Source organism: Myotis daubentonii, chromosome 10, assembly GCF_963259705.1.
Source record: "Myotis daubentonii chromosome 10, mMyoDau2.1, whole genome shotgun sequence".
NCBI classification, from domain to species: Eukaryota; Metazoa; Chordata; class Mammalia; order Chiroptera; family Vespertilionidae; genus Myotis; species Myotis daubentonii.
The window spans coordinates 6,260,088-6,278,254 of record NC_081849.1 but is presented as its reverse complement, the minus strand read 5'-3'; the positions used below and the strand labels follow the sequence as shown (position 1 = coordinate 6,278,254).

General features: G+C 45.2%; 1 protein-coding gene across 21 annotated transcripts in view; it reads right to left on the bottom strand.

Moving 5' to 3' along the window:
* Positions 1 to 18,167, bottom strand: part of KMT2C (lysine methyltransferase 2C) — a 269,634-nt gene that overhangs the window by 71,831 nt on the left and 179,636 nt on the right. For 20 of the 21 annotated variants that reach the window (XM_059711413.1, XM_059711394.1, XM_059711398.1 and 17 more), the window contains 7 exons: positions 10,344 to 10,525; positions 9,944 to 10,108; positions 8,653 to 8,762; positions 7,781 to 7,846; positions 5,687 to 5,899; positions 4,159 to 4,287; positions 2,890 to 3,009 (listed from right to left, as the gene is read on the bottom strand). In XM_059711413.1, the coding sequence (XP_059567396.1) occupies positions 2,890 to 3,009; positions 4,159 to 4,287; positions 5,687 to 5,899; positions 7,781 to 7,846; positions 8,653 to 8,762; positions 9,944 to 10,108; positions 10,344 to 10,525 (985 nt within the window). The remainder of the gene's footprint in view (positions 1 to 2,889; positions 3,010 to 4,158; positions 4,288 to 5,686; positions 5,900 to 7,780; positions 7,847 to 8,652; positions 8,763 to 9,943; positions 10,109 to 10,343; positions 10,526 to 18,167) is intronic. The other variant, XM_059711405.1, reaches the window with a different exon arrangement.

The window sequence follows — 18,167 nt, the reverse complement described above, 5'->3', positions numbered from 1 at the left end:
GATGGCGGCTGGCAGCCAGGCAGCTGAGAATAGGAGGCTTGGTTGCCCCAGCGATGGAGAAAGTCAAGGATCCCCGCAGCTGCAGGGCTCTGAGCTCCTGAAGCAACAACTCCAAAAGATACAATGTTTCAATTATAGAAGCTAAAAGATGGCGGTTAATTTGCATACTCAGGCTCCAAGCAGAGCGAAGCCAAACAGCCCTGAAGCAGCAGGGCAGAGAGGCCTCAGGGCCTGGGATCAGCGGAGCCGAGAGGCCTCCCAGCCCCGGTGATCAGCGGAGCCGAGAGGCCTCCCGGCCCCGGTGATCAGCGGAGCCGAGAGGCCTCCCGGCCCCGGTGATCAGCGGAGTCCAGAGGCCTCCCGGCCCCTGTGATCAGCGGAGTCCAGAGGCCTCCCGGCCCCGGTGATCAGCGGAGTCGAGAGGCCTCCCGGCCCCGGTGATCGGCAGCGGAGCCGAGAGGCCTCCCGGCCCCGGTGATCAGGGGAGCCGAGAGGCCTCCCGGCCCCGGTGATCACCGGAGCCGAGAGGCCTCCGGGCCAGGGATCAGGGGAGCCGAGAGGCGTCCTGGCCCTGGGATCAGCAGAGCAGCGAGGCTTCCCAGCACCGGGATCAGTGTGACAGGGTGCAGAGCCCCAACCCTCTGATCGGCCCTGCTCTGTGCATGACAGGAGTGGCGCTGCAACCTCCCTATGGACCCTGCCTTGAGTGTGACAGGGGGTGGTGCCCCAACCCCCCAATCGGCCCTACCCTGAGCATGACTGAGGGTGGCATCGCAACCTCCCAATCCGCCCTGCTCTGTGCATGACAGGAGGCGGGGCCTCAACTCCCCAATGGGCCCTGCTCTGAGCCCGACCAGGGGTTACACCTAGGATTAGGCCTGCCCTCTGCCACCCGGGAGCAGGCCTAAACCAGCAGGTCCTTATCTCCTGATGGGTCCCAGACTGTGAGAGGGCACAGGCCAGGCTGAGGGACCTCCTCTCCCAACCCCGAGTGCACAAATTTTTGTGCACCGGGCCTCTAGTACATACATATTGTGGTAAGACATGACTATGAAATATACTTATCAATATGTGATGAATGGTCCATCTTAACTCAGAAATGGAAATAAACGAAGTTTGGACTATGGAATTAGTCCAGAACAAGTATGCTACTTAGAGCAGGTGAGCAATAATGACATCTCTCCCCTTCTCAGGGCAAATGGCACATCCCTTTTGAAAATCAATGTGGGTGCTTTTGTTGTCAGATTACACAGGTAGACTGACTCTTCTAAAAAAGACTAAAAACAGTAGATAAACACTTAAAATTTTTTTAATGTACTAGTAATCTAGCCAGAAAAGGAATCCTCAAAGACCAAAAATTAAGGTAAAACAAGAATCAAAGAAATTAGCAAAGAAATAAATAAAACTCTCTGAAAATTTGTAAAAATCCACTGACCTTGAACTCTATAGTTTTCAGAGCCTGAGTAGGAATGGGGAATAGAAGACAAAGTTTAAGTCTTCTCCTCAAAGTGATTAACCAAAGGTGTCTTATATGAAGGTGGGACCCTGAAGGACTCCATGCTCAGGTTGGTTTAACAAAAATAAACCCCTCCCCCACCTCCACCAACAGCAAAGAAAACTGCTTGTCATCTTGTCATAGAATTGGTGCTGGATAGAAAGGCAAGAAATAAAATTCCTCCCTGAGAATTCATAAAATCAGTATAGCCCTAATGTGTAAGAAACTTGAATTTACACAACATAGGTGAACCAACAAACACTTCAATCTAAGAACTTAGCTCAAAGAAGTCCTGGTGTATTACCTCATGTTCCTGGAATTGACAAATATAAATAGTCTCTGAAAGAATCCACCTTCAAGTCAGTTCTCAGAAAGTTCAAAGAATATTCTAAAGAAGATGAACTCACAGTGCGGTAAAATCAATATACATGCATGTGGACCCATGTATCTCACATAATAAACACAGGGAATGAGGCACAGGGGATGAGCCAGCAGATACAGAGTAGAACCAGACAGCTAATATTTTAAGCTAATTAGATACACACAGAAATGAATGTTGGCTGATGCTAGAAGAAGAAACTACTGAAATACCAAGAAGGCAGTTTAGAAAAGGGTGAAAATGCAAATAAATTAAAACTCAATGGATGATACAGGTAAAGGAATAGAATACTGAACTAAAAGAATTGAAATTAGAGGAGAAAATAAAGAGACAGAACAAAAACACAAAAAATAGTTTCATTGATCATGTCACATTTCTTAATTAGTACTAATTATAGCCATGTTGAGTCACATTAGAAACTTCTTTAAAATCAAGAACTCTGCTTGGAGCACATTCTGAACACAGTAATTTTCCTTCTCCTATCCTATATAAAGCATTTAAAATATGTAAGTATACAGATCATGACCATCATGATTATAAAGTCTTATTAGAATCGGCTCTTACGCTATGGCTTAAGCAATGATTCAGCTTTCTTTGACTCTCTAAGTGAAGATGACAGATTATTAATTGGAAGATGTATTTTTAAAACATGACAGAATCTTGTTAAAAATTGCTGGGGTTCACTATTATTTTCAACTGCATAGTCTAAAAGTTTCCACTTTCATGCCAGAGAAAGGCCTCTGTGAAAAGGCCTTAAAGTACCTGATACATAACTAAGTGATTTGGTCCCTATACTATCTATACTTACCACAGGAAAAAAAAGAAACTTATTTTAAAATCTCAAAGTAATACAGTCTATTAGATTCGAATCATTTCCTTATCAAACCTAATTTCTGTATGACTGGTATGAACTGGACAGGCGCTCAAATCCTTTGATCATACGCAGCAATGACACTGTAGCATTATTTAGGATAACTCTTTCCAATAGCAACAGCAACACAAACAAAATCCATACCTTCATCTCTGCTAGGTAACTGCTCAGAAATGGAGCCCGAGGAATCTTTCCTGATCACAGATCTTTTGGCTTTTCCTTGCCCGGTCCGACTTCTTTGCCGTACCATAAATCCACCGATACCTATCCCCAAAGAAATTGTATAACCTCATAATTAATTTATCCCTGTATATCCACAGTAAGTAGGGTGAAACTGCTTAGTCTTACATAATGAAGCATTGTACAAATTCAACATGGGCTAATTTAAATAATCTCATTTTAATGAAAAACTATAAGATTCTGGAAATAGCAAATAAAAAGGTTAAAGCCTTATCACTAATCAACCAAAACAGGACATTCGAGGACAGCAAGACTGCACACCTTTCCTCTTCTACACAATGCCAGAGTAAATATTCTTTACTTAACAAATACCTATAACTCACATATTATCACTTACTAGTAAATGGTCTACTAGCTGAGGGAGAAAAGAGACTAGAATACACTAGATGATGCAAACAAAATTCAAATGATTTCAGGGGTACTGTGTCTAGTCACTCCTCCTAAGACCCTTAGATGCCAAAGACATGCATGACTCTATAGGTAAAGGCATGGAATCTGGAGCCAGATTCTGGAATTTTGGTCACTACTTATTTAACTTTTCAGACTCCTTACTGGTAAAATAGTGATATTGTACAGCACCTCCTCATACATAAAAGGATGAAATAAATTAACAGATATAAAGTGCTTGGAATAGTGCGTGACAGTCAATGCTTTTGTCATGTGACCAAAAGACTAAAAAGATACCTAATGGGCCACTCAGAGGTATGGACAACTTCCATGTGAGGCAAAAAGAGAAAAAAACAATTATGTTTTTCTAAAAGTGTATTTATAAGCCTCGCTAAAGGCCCAGTGCACGAATTAGTGCACGGATGGGGTCCGGCCGGTGCGCCCAGCCTGAGCCGGCCCAGCCGGGTAGAGGGGATGCAGGAGGTTGGCCAGCCAGGAGGGCTCCAGGGCATGTTCACCCGTCTCGTTCAATCGGGAGATTGGCTGGACCCCAGCAGCAAGCTAACCTACAGGTAGGAGTGTCTGCCCCTTGGTGGTCAGTGCACGTCATAGCGAGCAGTTGAGTGGCCGTAGCATATCATTAGCATATTACACTTTGGTTGAAAGGACAACCGGACACTTAGCATTTAGGCTTTTATTATATAGGATAAGTGAAGCACCCCTACCCCATTCTATTTTTCTTAACATAACTGAGCTTTGGATCAGAGCATGCAGCATGGCTCACACCTGGTCTGTATGGTTTCCGCTTCCTCTTTCTGACACCCTCTGTTCCTTCCACACCCTTGGCTTCACCATCCACAGCTTCCCGTTCAGGACTAGATTCTGACTTTCCATCACAGTCCATAAGTTCTCCTTCTGGAAAAAAGTAAATATACAATGAAAATTGGGGAAACCTACCAAATACATCATTCCTATGTAACAGGAAACACAAAGCAAAGTGGCTGCCAAGCCCTGCTCCACGCATCCCAGGGTAGGAAAGGTGTAGGAGAGATGACGAAGTCCCACATTAGCCGTAGAACTCATGCAACTTAAGGCAATTATGTCAGAAAATGCAACTAGTCTCCACCATGCTCCCCACACAGGCTGGGCACTCCTGCACAGGGCCTTTGAATGCATGCTCTACCTCAGGTCATCAATCTAGTGGCTCACTCACGCAACCCTTCAAACTCAGTGCTCAACACTGCTCTCTGTTCACCTGATCCTGCACCCCTCCCTATGCCCCCCTACTCCTACTTACTCTTACTCTATTTTTTCCATAGCAGTTGCCAAACACATTGTAATTAACTTATTATTATATATTTCAACAGTCTTTCCTCCTAACGTGAAAATGTACGTTCTACCAGAGGAGAATTTTATCTGTTCTCTTCACTGATGTGACTTCCGACATGTGGCACACAGGAGGCTTTCAATAAGTACTCTTCAGTGATGAGATGTTGTAGAACAAAAAATAGTAATTACTTTATTTCTCAATCAGAGGAAAAGACGTTACCACCCTAAAAATAAGCAAGCCTGTAGTCATCTGCTTCAAAGATAAGCAAAAATATAACTCATATTGAATTTAATACTACTAAAATTATATTGTCATCTCAAGAATTCAGCTAAGAAAATCTTTTCTTTAAAAAATTTTTTTTATTTACTTCAGAGAGGAAGGGTGAGGGAGAGAAACATCAATGATGAGAGAGAATCACTGACCGGCTGCCTCCTGCACGCGCCCCTACTAGGAATTGAGCCAGAAACCCAGGCATGTTCCCTGGACTGAAATTGAACCGTGACTCCTGGTTCATAGGACAACGTTCAACCACTGGAGCGATGCCAGCTGAGTGAAAAATCTTGATTATTAGATCAGGAAAATGTTTATAAACACCTGTGACTATAACTGTATATTTAAATATTAAGAATGGCGTTTCTATTTCTAGAATAGGATGCATGATCACGTTTTGCTTTAACCTAACCATGGTGCTCAAGCTTATAGCCTCAAGAAGGTTTATGCTGCCCTCTGAACTTTCCCACCTGCGATTCTCCATACACAATGCTTGGGGGGGTCCTGAAGCTCTGTGCTAAAGGACACATGAAAAGGGAGGGAACCTGCAAAGGCAGGTCCAGTAAGACAATCCACTTGGAAAGATCAGATGTCATATCCAGGGTTATCTGAGTCAGTGGAATTTACCTTTAAAGAAGTCACTCTTATTTTAAAGGTTATTTTATCTACTTTAATTCTTGCAAACATACTGCACAAAAAATAAATTATTATTACCTCGACTATCATCCATTTCTCCATCCCGTGAATGCTCAGACTGGATGTCTGGAGGGGTCTGCAGGACGGCCACACTGTTCTGATTTATAATCTTCAATTTCAACTTTGGTTTTGACCGCTTTCTTCTTGGAGCTGTAGCTATGAGACTCTGCAACTGAGTCAACCCTGATTCAGTCAAGCACACACCATCCTGTGTGTAGGTCTTGGGTGGATCTAAAATTGTAATATCCAAGGATACAAATTAAAACTCTCACTTTAATTCTGATTGATAAGTTAATTCAAGACACAAAAGAAGACCTTAGCCAGTTTGGCTCAGTGGATAGAATTTTGGCCTGCAGACCAAAGGGTCCCAGGTTCGATACTGGCCAAGGGCACATACCTTGGTTGTAGGCTCCTCCCTGGCCCAGGCCCTGGTTGGGGATGTGCAGGAGGCAACCAATTGATGTGTCTCTCTCACACTGATGTTTCTCTCTGTCTTTCCCTCTCTCTTCCACTCTCCCTAAAAATCAATGTAAAAAATATCCGTGGGTGAGGATTAACAACAAAAAGGTGGATATGAAATACCGAATGTGACTTCTATAGAGCAATTATCTACTAAATGCACAAATAATTAGCTAAGAGTGCTTAATTAATTAAAAGTAAGAGTTACTGCCCTGGACAGTTGTTCAGTGGTTAGAGCATCAGCCTCCAGACCAAAGGGTCATGGGTTCGATTCCTGGTCAAAGGCATGCAGGTCAAATCCCCAGCCCTGGTCGGGGCTTGAGCAGAAGGCAACCAATCAATGTGTCTCTCTCATTCGATATTTCTCCCCCCCCACCTCCCTCCCACTCTCTCTAAAAATCAATGGGAAAAATATCCTCATTCCCTGAGTGAGGATTAATAAAAATAAAAAAGTAACTGGCAAAACTTGCCATTTTTTTTTTTAATGGTCTTCCTGGCCCTGTCTGATGTGGCTCAGTTGGTTGGGCATCATCTCATGCACCAAAAGGTTGCTGGTTCTTCAATTCCCAGTCAGGGCACATGCCTGGGTTTTGGGCTCAAACTCTAGTAGTGGGCATTGCAGGAGGCAGCCGATCGATGTTTTGATTTCACTTCAATGTTTGTTTCTCCCTCTCCCTTCCTATCTTCCTGGCATTTCTTTGTTCATGTATCAATGTAAAGATTTAGAAAGAAAGCCACGAAGCCAAAAGGGAAGCTTCAGTCTCGAGGTGTGAGCCTTTTCCTGGGAAATCCAGTCAGACTAAAAGATGAGGACCAATTTATACAAGAGAAACAAGAATACTGCAGAAGCCCATCTGGAAAGCAAAGTATCAGTATAATCACTTACAGGGAGAGATACAAATAAGGAGAAACCCTGCAGTATTTTTTAAACCCACAGAATTGCCATTCGTTAGGACAGTTTCTGAACGGTCCAAATATGTCTGTACTGGTGACAGCAAATGGGAGTACACAAAAGAATGAGAGATTAATAAAAGTATATTTATCACCATTCCAGGCTGATCTAGTACAGAAAAAAATAGCAATAGATTGAGTTAATGCTGAAGGAATCTGTTAACTAGGTCTTATTCTCTGCTGATAACTAAGCAGGGTAATTATCAATGAAAACAGCAAAAATGGACTAATGGTTATTTCATTGCCAACTGAGGAGATTTACAGGAATACTGTACCACTAAAACTAGATAGATGAGCATTTATGTATCAATTATAGAAATGATTACTGCCTGGCCGTGGTGACTTAGTGGTTGAGTATCGACCTATGAACCATGAGGTCATGGTTCGATTCCCAGTCAGGGCACATGCCCAGGTTGTGAGCTCGATCCACTGTAGGGGGCATGCAGGAGACAGCTAATCAATGATTCTCTCTCATTATTAATGTTTTTCTCTCTCTTTCCCCCTCCCTTCCTCTCTGAAATCAATAAAAATATATTTCAAAAAATAAAAAAAAGAAAGAAATTATTACCAACATTAGGGAATTTAGACTAGCACCCATATGATTAAGGTAGGTATCATGTATATGTGGAAGTCAGTTAAATCAATAATTGTGTATTTATATCTTTTTGTAAACAACAGCCAAATAAAGCATTTAGACCTTACCTAGCTCCTTCACTTTCGTGACAATCTGTGCTACAAGTGAGGAGTCACAGCATTCTGAGGAAGGCACTGAAGTGAGAGAAAAAAAGTCACGTAATTTTCTTTTTCAAAAAGGTGAAATATATTCAATGATTTACAAATGACTAAAATTTCTATTTCTGTACCCATTTTACTACAATAAATGCGTGAAAACTAAATAGAGTTTAAAAGTTGTCTTTAAAACAAGCAGGTGAGTCCTGGCCAGAGTTGTCCAGTGGTTAGAGCATCGGCCTGCACACTGAAGGGTCACTGGTTCGATTCCCAGTCAAGGGCATGTACCTGGGACTCAGGTTCACTCCCTGGCCCCTATTGGGCATGTGCGGGGAGGCAACAGCTCAGTGTGTCTCTCTCACATCGATATTTTTCTCTCTCTTCTCTCTGTTCCTCCCTTCCACTTATCTGTCTCTGAAAAGCAATGTAAAAAATATCCTCTGGTGAGGATTAACAAAAAAATTAAAATTAAAATTAAAATTAATAAACAAGCAGTTGAAGAAAATGCACACATAAGAAGAAAAAACTGGTAAAGATAAAGAACCAAGGTACTGGGATTTATACATACTGCTAACCACCACAAGGTTATAAGCTTTAAAAGCAAAATTACATTTATAGCTAAAATATATGCTTATTTTACTTTATGGAAGCAAATTGTTTTAATATATTAAGTTAGGTTGGTAAGAATTATTTACAACACAAATAACTTAAGTTTCATAAAATATTTGTTAAAACATAGTTTCGCAAAAAGAAAACAGAATTAGTATCAACCATTCACTGGTTCTGAACAGCAAAGCACAGGGTTGTAGCCAAGCACAGACTCGCTGTCTAAACCATACTCTTACCATTTGATGTCAGCATATAGGGTCTGCACATGCTACAGTCAAAACCAGTGTCCGCCACATTTTCCACTTCCTCTTCAGTATTTAAGTTTTGACAAATTGCATGCATCCATCTAAAAAGACCATATTTGTACACTTAAAAAAAGGAAATATACTAAGAATGGTTTTCTTTTAAAAATAGGAGTTGACAGTCTCCACACTTCAAATCCCTGTCTAGACCAAAGTTACCCTTTTCCCCTAACCTTGCCTACTGACCCACAAACATTTTCAAAGCTGAGAAGGAGAGAAAAAGGAATGAAATCAAGTACTAGGAAGGGATAATGGTTTGATGGTCATCCCCTAAAGATCTGGGAAGTTCGTTGCAGCAAGTAAGTGCATGGAAATCCAGAGACTGCAAACTGTAGAGTGAGTGAGTGAGTGTGTGTGTGTGTCATGTGGGGCACCTACCGTGGGGTATACACAGCTCATACAAATGAGGCTGAACAGTAACCAGGAAATAAAAAGAGCTGTCTTGCCTTAGAACAAGGAATTGTGGGCAGAGTCCTGAGAATCCTGCAGTGCTGATAAAATACTACTAATATCACATGTAGAGTTAACTGCTCACAGGGCAGAGTTTACCATTAAAACCAAGATAACCGTCTTGATTTTGAAGCTGCACACAGACCACAGAGGGAGAGCACACAGATATTTAGTGTCTAGACGAGCTTTAAGAAAAAGTGGCTAAAGGCCGAAACTGGTTTGGCTCAGTGGATAGAGTGTCGGCCTGCGGACTGAAGGGTCCCGGGTTCGATTCTGGTCAAGGGCATGTACCTGGGTTGCAGGCACACCCCCAGTAGGAGATGTGTAGGAGGCGGCTGATTGATGTTTCTCTCTCATCGATGTTTCTGACTCTCTATCTCTCTCCCTTCCTCTCTGTAAAAAATCAATAAAATATATTTAAAAAAAAGAAAAAAAAAGTGGCTAAAGGAAAACAGAATGTGTGAGGTCCTTTGTAAAATCTAATAAAACATTCAGAAACTATCCGAGAAAAATGCATACATGCAGGCAATAATTTGGCTGCATCTATTTTCAAGGGATTTATCAACCCTTAAAAAGCCCTACTAGTAACTTAAAATCTTTAGTCTGGAACTGAGAAGACAAAACTAGAAACTTCTGTGGGTTTCTAGCTCACTAAAAACCTGGAAAGCAAAGGCATTGTTTCTTAAATTTAAAAAAGTTATTTTCTAATTTTCTTCTACTACATTTATGAGAGAAAAGCTTGCAAACATTGAGGGGAAAACCGCCAGCACAATACCTATCACATTGTCTGCACTGCAGAATGAGGTCTTCCTCCCGGTAGTTTCGGTAGCAGATGGGGCAGGAAGACAGGCTTGCACAGGGGGCACACTGCGTGTAGTTGTTCTGCCACTCACACCTCAGACCTGCAGACGTGGCTCCACAGTGTCTGCACCAAACACACCTGAAAGCCAATACCCACCACAAGTTGCAATTTTACTTATTCAGTTACTATATTTCCCTCTCCCAAGCCACAGCTTGGCTGGTCCCCATTCCTCTCTCACGAGGAAGAGTAGATGGAAATTATTCAATGTATATTTGAAAAATTTGATTAGTACCTATCATGGTAAATATGTATTATGCAATTAAGCAGACATGGCTAATTTTTAAAAGCTGAAGTAGCGTAAACCCTAGAGTACCATTTGCACTTCCAGCCTCCTTTGGGAACCGTCTGCAAGGGAGGGTCCAAGCAGTAGGTGTGGTAACTGATGTCGCAGTCATCGCACAGCAGGAGTCTCCCCGGGTCCGTGGCCTTCCCGCAGGCCTCACACACAGTGCACTCGAGGCACCGCCAGCCTTTGCTGAGAACCACTTTAGTGATCTGGAAAAGAAACAGCCGCCCACGTGGTTTATACGTAACCTACACAATGCGCATGATGGAATACACCATGTAACTGAATATGGTGCTTACGTACCTAAAAGCAGAAAAGAGGCAAAACTAACTTTTACTGAGAACCAACAGTAGCCCAACACGGAGGTGGACACATTTATATACTTTGAGGAGTCCCCCAACTGGACAGAATAAAAGAAAGCGGTAAATATTTTAATATCTTAATGCCTTTTCCCATCCATATAACTATCCTGTGCAGAGGCTTATATGTCCACTTTACAGATGTGGTAATTGGATTTTACAGAAATCAAGTATACTGCCCCCTTACTGTTAATACTAGAGGCCCGGTGCACAAAACTCATACGGGGGAGGAGGGGTCCCACGGCCCGGCCTGCACCCTCTCCAATACGGGACCCCTCGGGGAATGTCCAACTGCCTCTCGCAATCCTGGACCGCTGGCTCCTAACCACTTGCCTGCCTGCCTGCCTGCCTGATCGCTCCTAACCTCCTCCACCTGCCGGCCTGATCGCCTCTAACCACCTCTGCCTGCCTGCCTGCCTGATCGGCCCTAACTGCTCCCCCACTGGCCTGATCACCCCAAACCATAAATGAGGCACCCTGCACCCAGGACCCAGGATTCCCTCCTCTGGTCGGTCACAGACACCCAGGACCCGGGCTGGCTTTGCCTGGGCCGGCTGCAACTGCAGGGAACCGTGGGCAGGTGGCTTTGCCCAGGCCACAGGCACAGCTACAGGCACCCGGGACCACAGGGCGGGCAGCTTGTCCCTCTCCCAGGCCGCAGTCTGGCTGGTCCCCATTCCTCTCTCGCAAGCTCATTAGTGCCTGGCTGGTCCCCATTCCTCTCTCTCAAATGTTGAGTGTCTGAGCTGTTACACTGTGAAGGCGTGACAGCATGATGACCATTTGCATATTAGCTCTTTGTTATGTAGGACTAGAGGCCCGGTGCATGAAATTCGTGCAATGGGGGGGGGGGGGGCGCGCGTTTCCCTCAGCCCAGCCTGCCCCGCTCAGAGCAGGCGCTGTGTGTGTGTGTGTGTGTGTGTGTGTGTGTCTGCTAGGGGTCTGCCCCCAGCCACACTGTGGAGGCTTGGAGCAGGCACCACTCTGTGTTGATCTCTCAGGTTCCTGGCCTCCACTGTGTGTTTTTCTCTCTCTTGAGCTGTGGCCAGGGTGGGGTGCTGCCTGCAGGCTGCGCTTTCCTGCTCATGGATCACCGGATCACTGCAGAGACCAGGGGCAGGCCCTGCTGGGTGCGGCCTGTGGGGAACTTTCCTGCTCTGGGATCATGGCGATCCCAGGAGCAGGCCCACCTGGGGGCCGCCTGCCCTCCGCACTTGCCTGCTCTGGGATCACCATGGGGTCCCAGCTGGGGGCGGGGCTTAAGCGGTGTGGGGCTTAGGCAGCACATGGGGGTCCCGGCTGGGAAGGGACTTATGGGGCGTGTGGCTTAGGTGGCACACGAGGGTCCTGGCTGGGGCAGGGCTTAGGTGACACAATCGCCCCACCTAAGCCCGGCTGCCCAGGGCCGCACATGGGGCATGGATGGCATCTGGCACTGGCCAACCCTGACTGCAGTATGCAAATTAGCCATCTTTGACGGCGGCTAATTTGCATATGGAGCTGATTAGCCAATGGGAAGCGTAGAGAAGGTACGGTCTATTACCCTTTTGTCTTTTATTAGATAGGACTAGAGGCCCAGTGCACAAAAATTTGTCCACTGGGGGGGGGGGGGGGGTCCCTCAGCTACAGCCTGTGCCTTCTCTCAGTCTGGGACACCTCAGGGGATGACCACCTGCTGGCTTAGGACCGCTCCCTGGGGGGATTTGACCAAAGCTGGCAGTCAGACATCCCTCTGGCAGCCCAGAGCCCTCGGGGGATGTCCACTTGCCAGTGGCGTGCAGGCCTAAGCTGCAGTCCGAAATCCTTAGCGTTGCTAAGGAGGTGGGAGAGGCTCCCACCACCACCGCTGTACTGGAAGCCGTCAGCCTGGCTTGTGGCTGAGCAGATCTCCCCCTGTGGGAGCTCACTGACGACCAGGGGGCAGCCCCTGCATTGAGCATCTGCACCCTGGTGGTCAGTGTGTGTCACAGTGACCAGTGATTCCCAGTCGTTCTGCTGTTAGGGTCAATTTGCATATTACCCTTTTATTATATAGGAGGGCCTGTCCAGCCTGGGTGAGGGGCTGATGGCTGTTTGAAGGCTGGCAACAGCCCCTTCAGGGTGGGGGTCCCCCCATGGGGTGCCTGGCCAGCCTGGGTGAAGGAATGATGGCTGTTGGCAGGATGGCCACAGCCCCTTTTGGGTGGGTAGGGGTGCTGCTGGGGTGCCTGGCCAGTCTGGGTGAGTGGCTGATGGCAGTCTGCAGATGGCCAAGCCCCCCCAGCTGGGACCCTCACCCCATGAAGGTGTGGACATCCTGGGTGAGTGGCTGATGGCTCTTTGCAGGCTGGCCACAACCCCCAGCCACCCAAGCTCCCTGTGGAGGCTGGCTAGAAGCAGGTACCTGGGATTCATTTATCTTCTATAATTGAAACTTTGATGCCATTAGCAGAGGCCACAGCCAGCTCAGGGCAGACAGGAAGCTTGGCTCTCTACATCGCCCGGGCAACCAAGCCTCCTGCTTGCACCAGCTCCATGGCTGCTGGCTGCCATCTTCGTTGGGTTAATTTGCATATAGTCACTCTGATTGGCTGGTGGGCGTGGCTTAGGGCATAGCAAAGGTATGGTCAATTAGCATCTTTGTCTTTTATTAGTGTAGACTAGAGATCTGGTGTACAAAAATTTGTGCACTCGGGGGGTCCCTCAGCCCGGCCTGTGCCCTCTCTCAGCCTGGGACCCCTCGGGGGATGTACACCTGCTGGCTTAGGCCCGCTGCCCGGGGGGGATCGGACCGAAGCTGGAAGTCAGACATCCCTCTAGCAGCCCGGGAGCCCTCGGGGGATGCCCACTTGGCAGCGGGGAGCAGGCCTGAGTGGCAGTTGGACATCCTTAGCACTGCTGAGGAGGCAGGAAAGACTCCCACCATCACCGCTGTGCTGGCAGCCGTCAGCCTGGCTTGTGGCTGAGCAGAGCTCCCCCTGTGGGAGGCAGCTCAGAGGGCAGCTCCTGCATTGAGTGTCTGCCCCCTAGTGGTCAGTGTGTGTCACAGTGACCAGTCATTCCCAATCGTTCTGCTGTTAGGGTCAATTTGCATATTGCCCTTTTATTATATAGGATAGAGGCCTAGTGCACAGGTGGGGCCAGCAGGTTTGCCCTGAAGGGTGTCCTGGATTAGGGTTGGGGTCCCCACTGAGGTGCCTGGTCAGCCTGGGTGAGGGGCTAATGTCGGTTTTCAAGCTGGCCACAGCAGTGGGCTGGAAGCAGGTATCTGGGATTTATTTATCTTCTATAACTGAAACTTTGTAGCCTTGAGCAGAGCTCAGGGATGGCCAGGGCAGGCGGGAATCTTGGCTTCATCTATCGCCAGGGGCAACCCAAGCCTCCTCCTCACTCCAGCTCCATGGCTGCTGCCATCTTAGTTGGGTTAATTTGCATATTTTCTCTTAATTGGCTGGTGGGCGTGGCTTGTGGGTGTAGTGGAGGTACGGTCAATTTGCATGTTTCTCTTTTATTAGATTAGAAAGGATTTAAATTTTAAATTGTATTGACATTGTTTCCACTGGCATTTCATGAATTCATGCTTCTGAAACTTGTGTACATTGCAAAGGCACCTATAGTATTATGTTCAACATAAAAATGCAAAAAAAAAATAAAAAAAACCCGAAAAAAAGTAAAGTGTGAGTTCCCAAGAACTTTTTATGATCTTAGAGGACTAGGACTTTTGAAGTTCACATTCACTCCTCTGTTTATTCTCTCAGGTAACTTTGAGAATCTCTAGAAAAGTTTTTGAATCCCTATATTTCTAAAATACTCCTCAAAGTAGTCACACCATGTAATAGTAAGAATTTAGAATCAACTTAGAGCCTAGAGTCTATTAACAAAAAGGATCACAAAGGGCCTGTGTTATAAGCAATCAAGACAATAAAACTCAGATCGTGACGAATAAGCGTCTAAAGCTACTTAACACATTGTATGCGGGAAACGTATTTATACGTTCTACCAGTGGAGTAGAGCGCGGGACACGTATTAATACGTTTTTTATAGACTAGAGATAGAATGCGTATATAAATATGTAAACTAAAGTTATCGTAATTTTACTGAACGTTGCCATTTGCACAAAAAATTAGCAAAAATGGCCCACACCACCTGTTAGCGCGCAATAAAAACTACCCACAAACAATGTGTTAACACATTTTGTACCGCTCAGGAGTTTTCTCGTGTTTCGTGCACCATCTGTTAAGGACAGCTCATGAGTGTTCTCGTTTTTCACGCCCATGGAAAAAGGATCGAATCTAGATACTTACATAAGTTTTGTTTGGTCCCTCTTCATAGAGGAAAATGTTTTACGCAGTACCATACGTTAAAAAAGTACTAGGAACTTTAATTGTTTAATTGTTTTTGTAAATAAAAATGTTGTAATTATTGAAAAACAACACCTAAAGTGCATTATGATGATTTAAATAACATGCAGTTTGCCCCAAAACGTGCGGTCCCTGGCATATGTCTTAGAGATTTCTATGTGGTATGCAATGTGCTAAGAGAAAAATAAGTTAAATAAAGGAACAACTATTAAAATGGCATCAGACTTGCCCAGCCAGAGTGGTTCAGTGGTTGAAAGTTGACTATGAACTAGGAGGTCATGGTTTGATTCAGTCAGGGTACATGCCCAATCACATGCTTGATCCCCAGTAAAGGGTGTGCAGGAGGCAGCCAATTGATGATTCTCTCTCATCACTGATGTTCCTATCTCTCTCTCCTTTTCCCTTCCTCTCTGAAATGAATGAAAAACTGTAGTTTTTTAAAAAAATGGCATCAAACTTTATTTCAGCAGCCAGAGTTGGAAAGTTTAATCCTATGGAAAAATACTTGTCAAGGTACAATTCTTACTCAAGTAAACCAGTAATCAAGTGTGAAAGTAAAATACCTTTCAGACATCCAAGGACTCAAAATTCAGGTCCCATATAACCCACCTAATGAAGTTACTTAAAGGTACGAGGAGCAAAATGAGTGTGTGTACCAAGAAAGGAAAGATATGGGCTCCAGAAAGCAATGACCCCCGTGAAGGAAAGCTTAAGGAAGACAGCTGAACAAGGCCTAGATTGGGACAGGGGTGTGCAGGGAGGGGAAACACTCTTCCCAGAAAAGTAGGTACCTGCCAAAATAATCGATATGATCTAGCTTCTATAGCAGGTAAAAACAAACAGCATCACAAGCTGATGGAGAATCATGAATTCATGCATTTTCTTCTTGCTATTAAAAACTCCATGAAAAACAAAAGAAAGTCATGGTATGCTCCTCAGATGTTCAGTGAACATTTACTGAGTCATAGCCAACACTGTTTATTAACTAAATGCAGTAAAAGAACTACACTGGGGGATGCTGGGAGATTTATCAACCCTCAAAAAGCCCTACTAGTAACTAGCAAGGAATGTATTTTAAGAACTAAGTTAGCATTCATTTCATTCGCAGCAGAGTCACAGAATCCAAGTCAGATAAAGCAATAGCACCAGCATCCAATTTAAAGCTATAGAGTTCATTCACGACCAGAACCTGCAAATCAGAAGTGGCTGTAGGGCGCGGCTATAGGGTTAAGCCTCGGACTGACCTGTTGGCAAAGCCACAAAAAAGTCCCAGCTTCCAGGGCACAGTCCACTTAGCATAATTAGGATTGACCTTATGACGCTCCCTAGATCATTCCTGGGTAGCTAATGGGCTTTGGGAGGTGCATTAAGTGCTGCCAAAACAAGTGAAACTCACAAGAACAGTGTAACTATGGTGACCACTACCTTGTTTACCTCTGGCTATAAAATAAAGGCTCAGCTTGCCTCTGGATCTCTCTGTGGCCTCAGCCAGGCACAGGAAGATCCACCTAGAGTGGGTGGGCAAACTTTTTGACTCGAGTGCCACAATGGGTTCTTAAACTGGACTGGAGGGCCGGAACAAAAGCATGGATGGAGTGTTTGTGTGAACTAATATAAATTCAAAGTAAACATCATTACATAAAAGGGTACGGGTTTTTGTTTTTTTTTTTAGTTTTATTCATTTCAAAGGCCCGCGGGCCGTAGTTTGCCCACGGCTGACCTAGACCCAGCTTATTCTCTTTGTCTGTCATTTCTTCATCCTTTCGCCACCCTCACTCAGGCTTTCGAACCCTTGGCTGAACTAGCTCAGCACAAGTGGCCACCTGTGGAGAACAGGATTCAGTAGTGGGGGTGGAGCAAGAGGGGGTGAGTCGGTCATTGTGAGGCTTTTAAAGCCATTTGATATTTTTAAGCATGTGTATTCATTAATTTGATTAGTCTACTAATTCACGTAAATTAGTCTTACATTATCTTATTTACCAAATGGAGGCAAGAACCCTGGGTAGGAAGAGCAGGGTGGCTTAGAGCAGCGGCCAGCAAATATCTGTAAAGGGTCAGATAGTGGATATTCTAGACTTGGTGGGGCATGTGGCCTGCTGAACGCCACAACTGTGCCATTGCAGTGAGAAGCCAATTACAGACAGGTGTAAACAAAAGAGCAATTCTGCATTCCAATGGAACTTCATTTACAGAAGCAGTTGGTGGGCCAGATTTGGCCTGTGTACCATAGTTTACCAATCCCTGGTGCAGAAGAAAGACAAAGTGTAAGATAGACCCAAGGTATTTAGTGGTAGAAAAAGCGTTTTATATTATATCTTTACTCCTACTAAGTTCTCCTCTTTCACAGACAACTATGCTGTGGTCCTTTACAGCCAACCCTCAAATGACTCAGTTTACAGTCCCTCTCCAGCACACTAATCTGATTGCTATGCCCATCACCACTGAAAATGCTCAAGCCAGTTAAGATCTCGTAACTCCCAAATGTAGTTGACCTGTTAGTGTGTACTGGCCGCCCTGCAGTATTTCAACATTTGAACAGCCCCCACTCCCCAAATCCCCTCTTAGGACAGATTCCAGGGCTCTCCTATCAACTCTTTTCCTGCTATTGACTGGTCTAGTCTTCATTTCTATGAGCTCTTTCAGGTCCGGTATCATGCAGGGTCCCCACCATGTCTAACGGTGTGGTGCATGTGTTTTATAGTCTACTAGAGGCCCCGGTGCATGGATTCATGCACCAGTGGGGTCCCTCGGCCTGGCCTGTGGGGATTGGGCCGAAACTGGCTCTTTGACATCCCCCGAGGGGTCCCAGATTGCAAGAGGGTGGTTCTCGGGTGACACACCCAGAATCGGGCTTCCTCCTCTCTGGTTCCGGGTGCGTCACCTGAGAACCGCAGCTGCCAAGTGACCGCAGCTCGGCAGCTCCTGCGTTGAACATCTGCCCCTTGTGGTCACTGTGCATCATAGCTACCGGTCAGATGGTTGAGCAGTCAAATAGTCACTTAGGCTTTTATATATATAGATAATGCATATCTGTTTCAACTACAGTAAGGTAACTGGGATGCGACCTTGCTCCCATCATAAAATACTAGAAACTGGACAAAATGTATGAAGCACTCATTTTCAGATACTGGACAAAAGGCAGTCCAGGACTG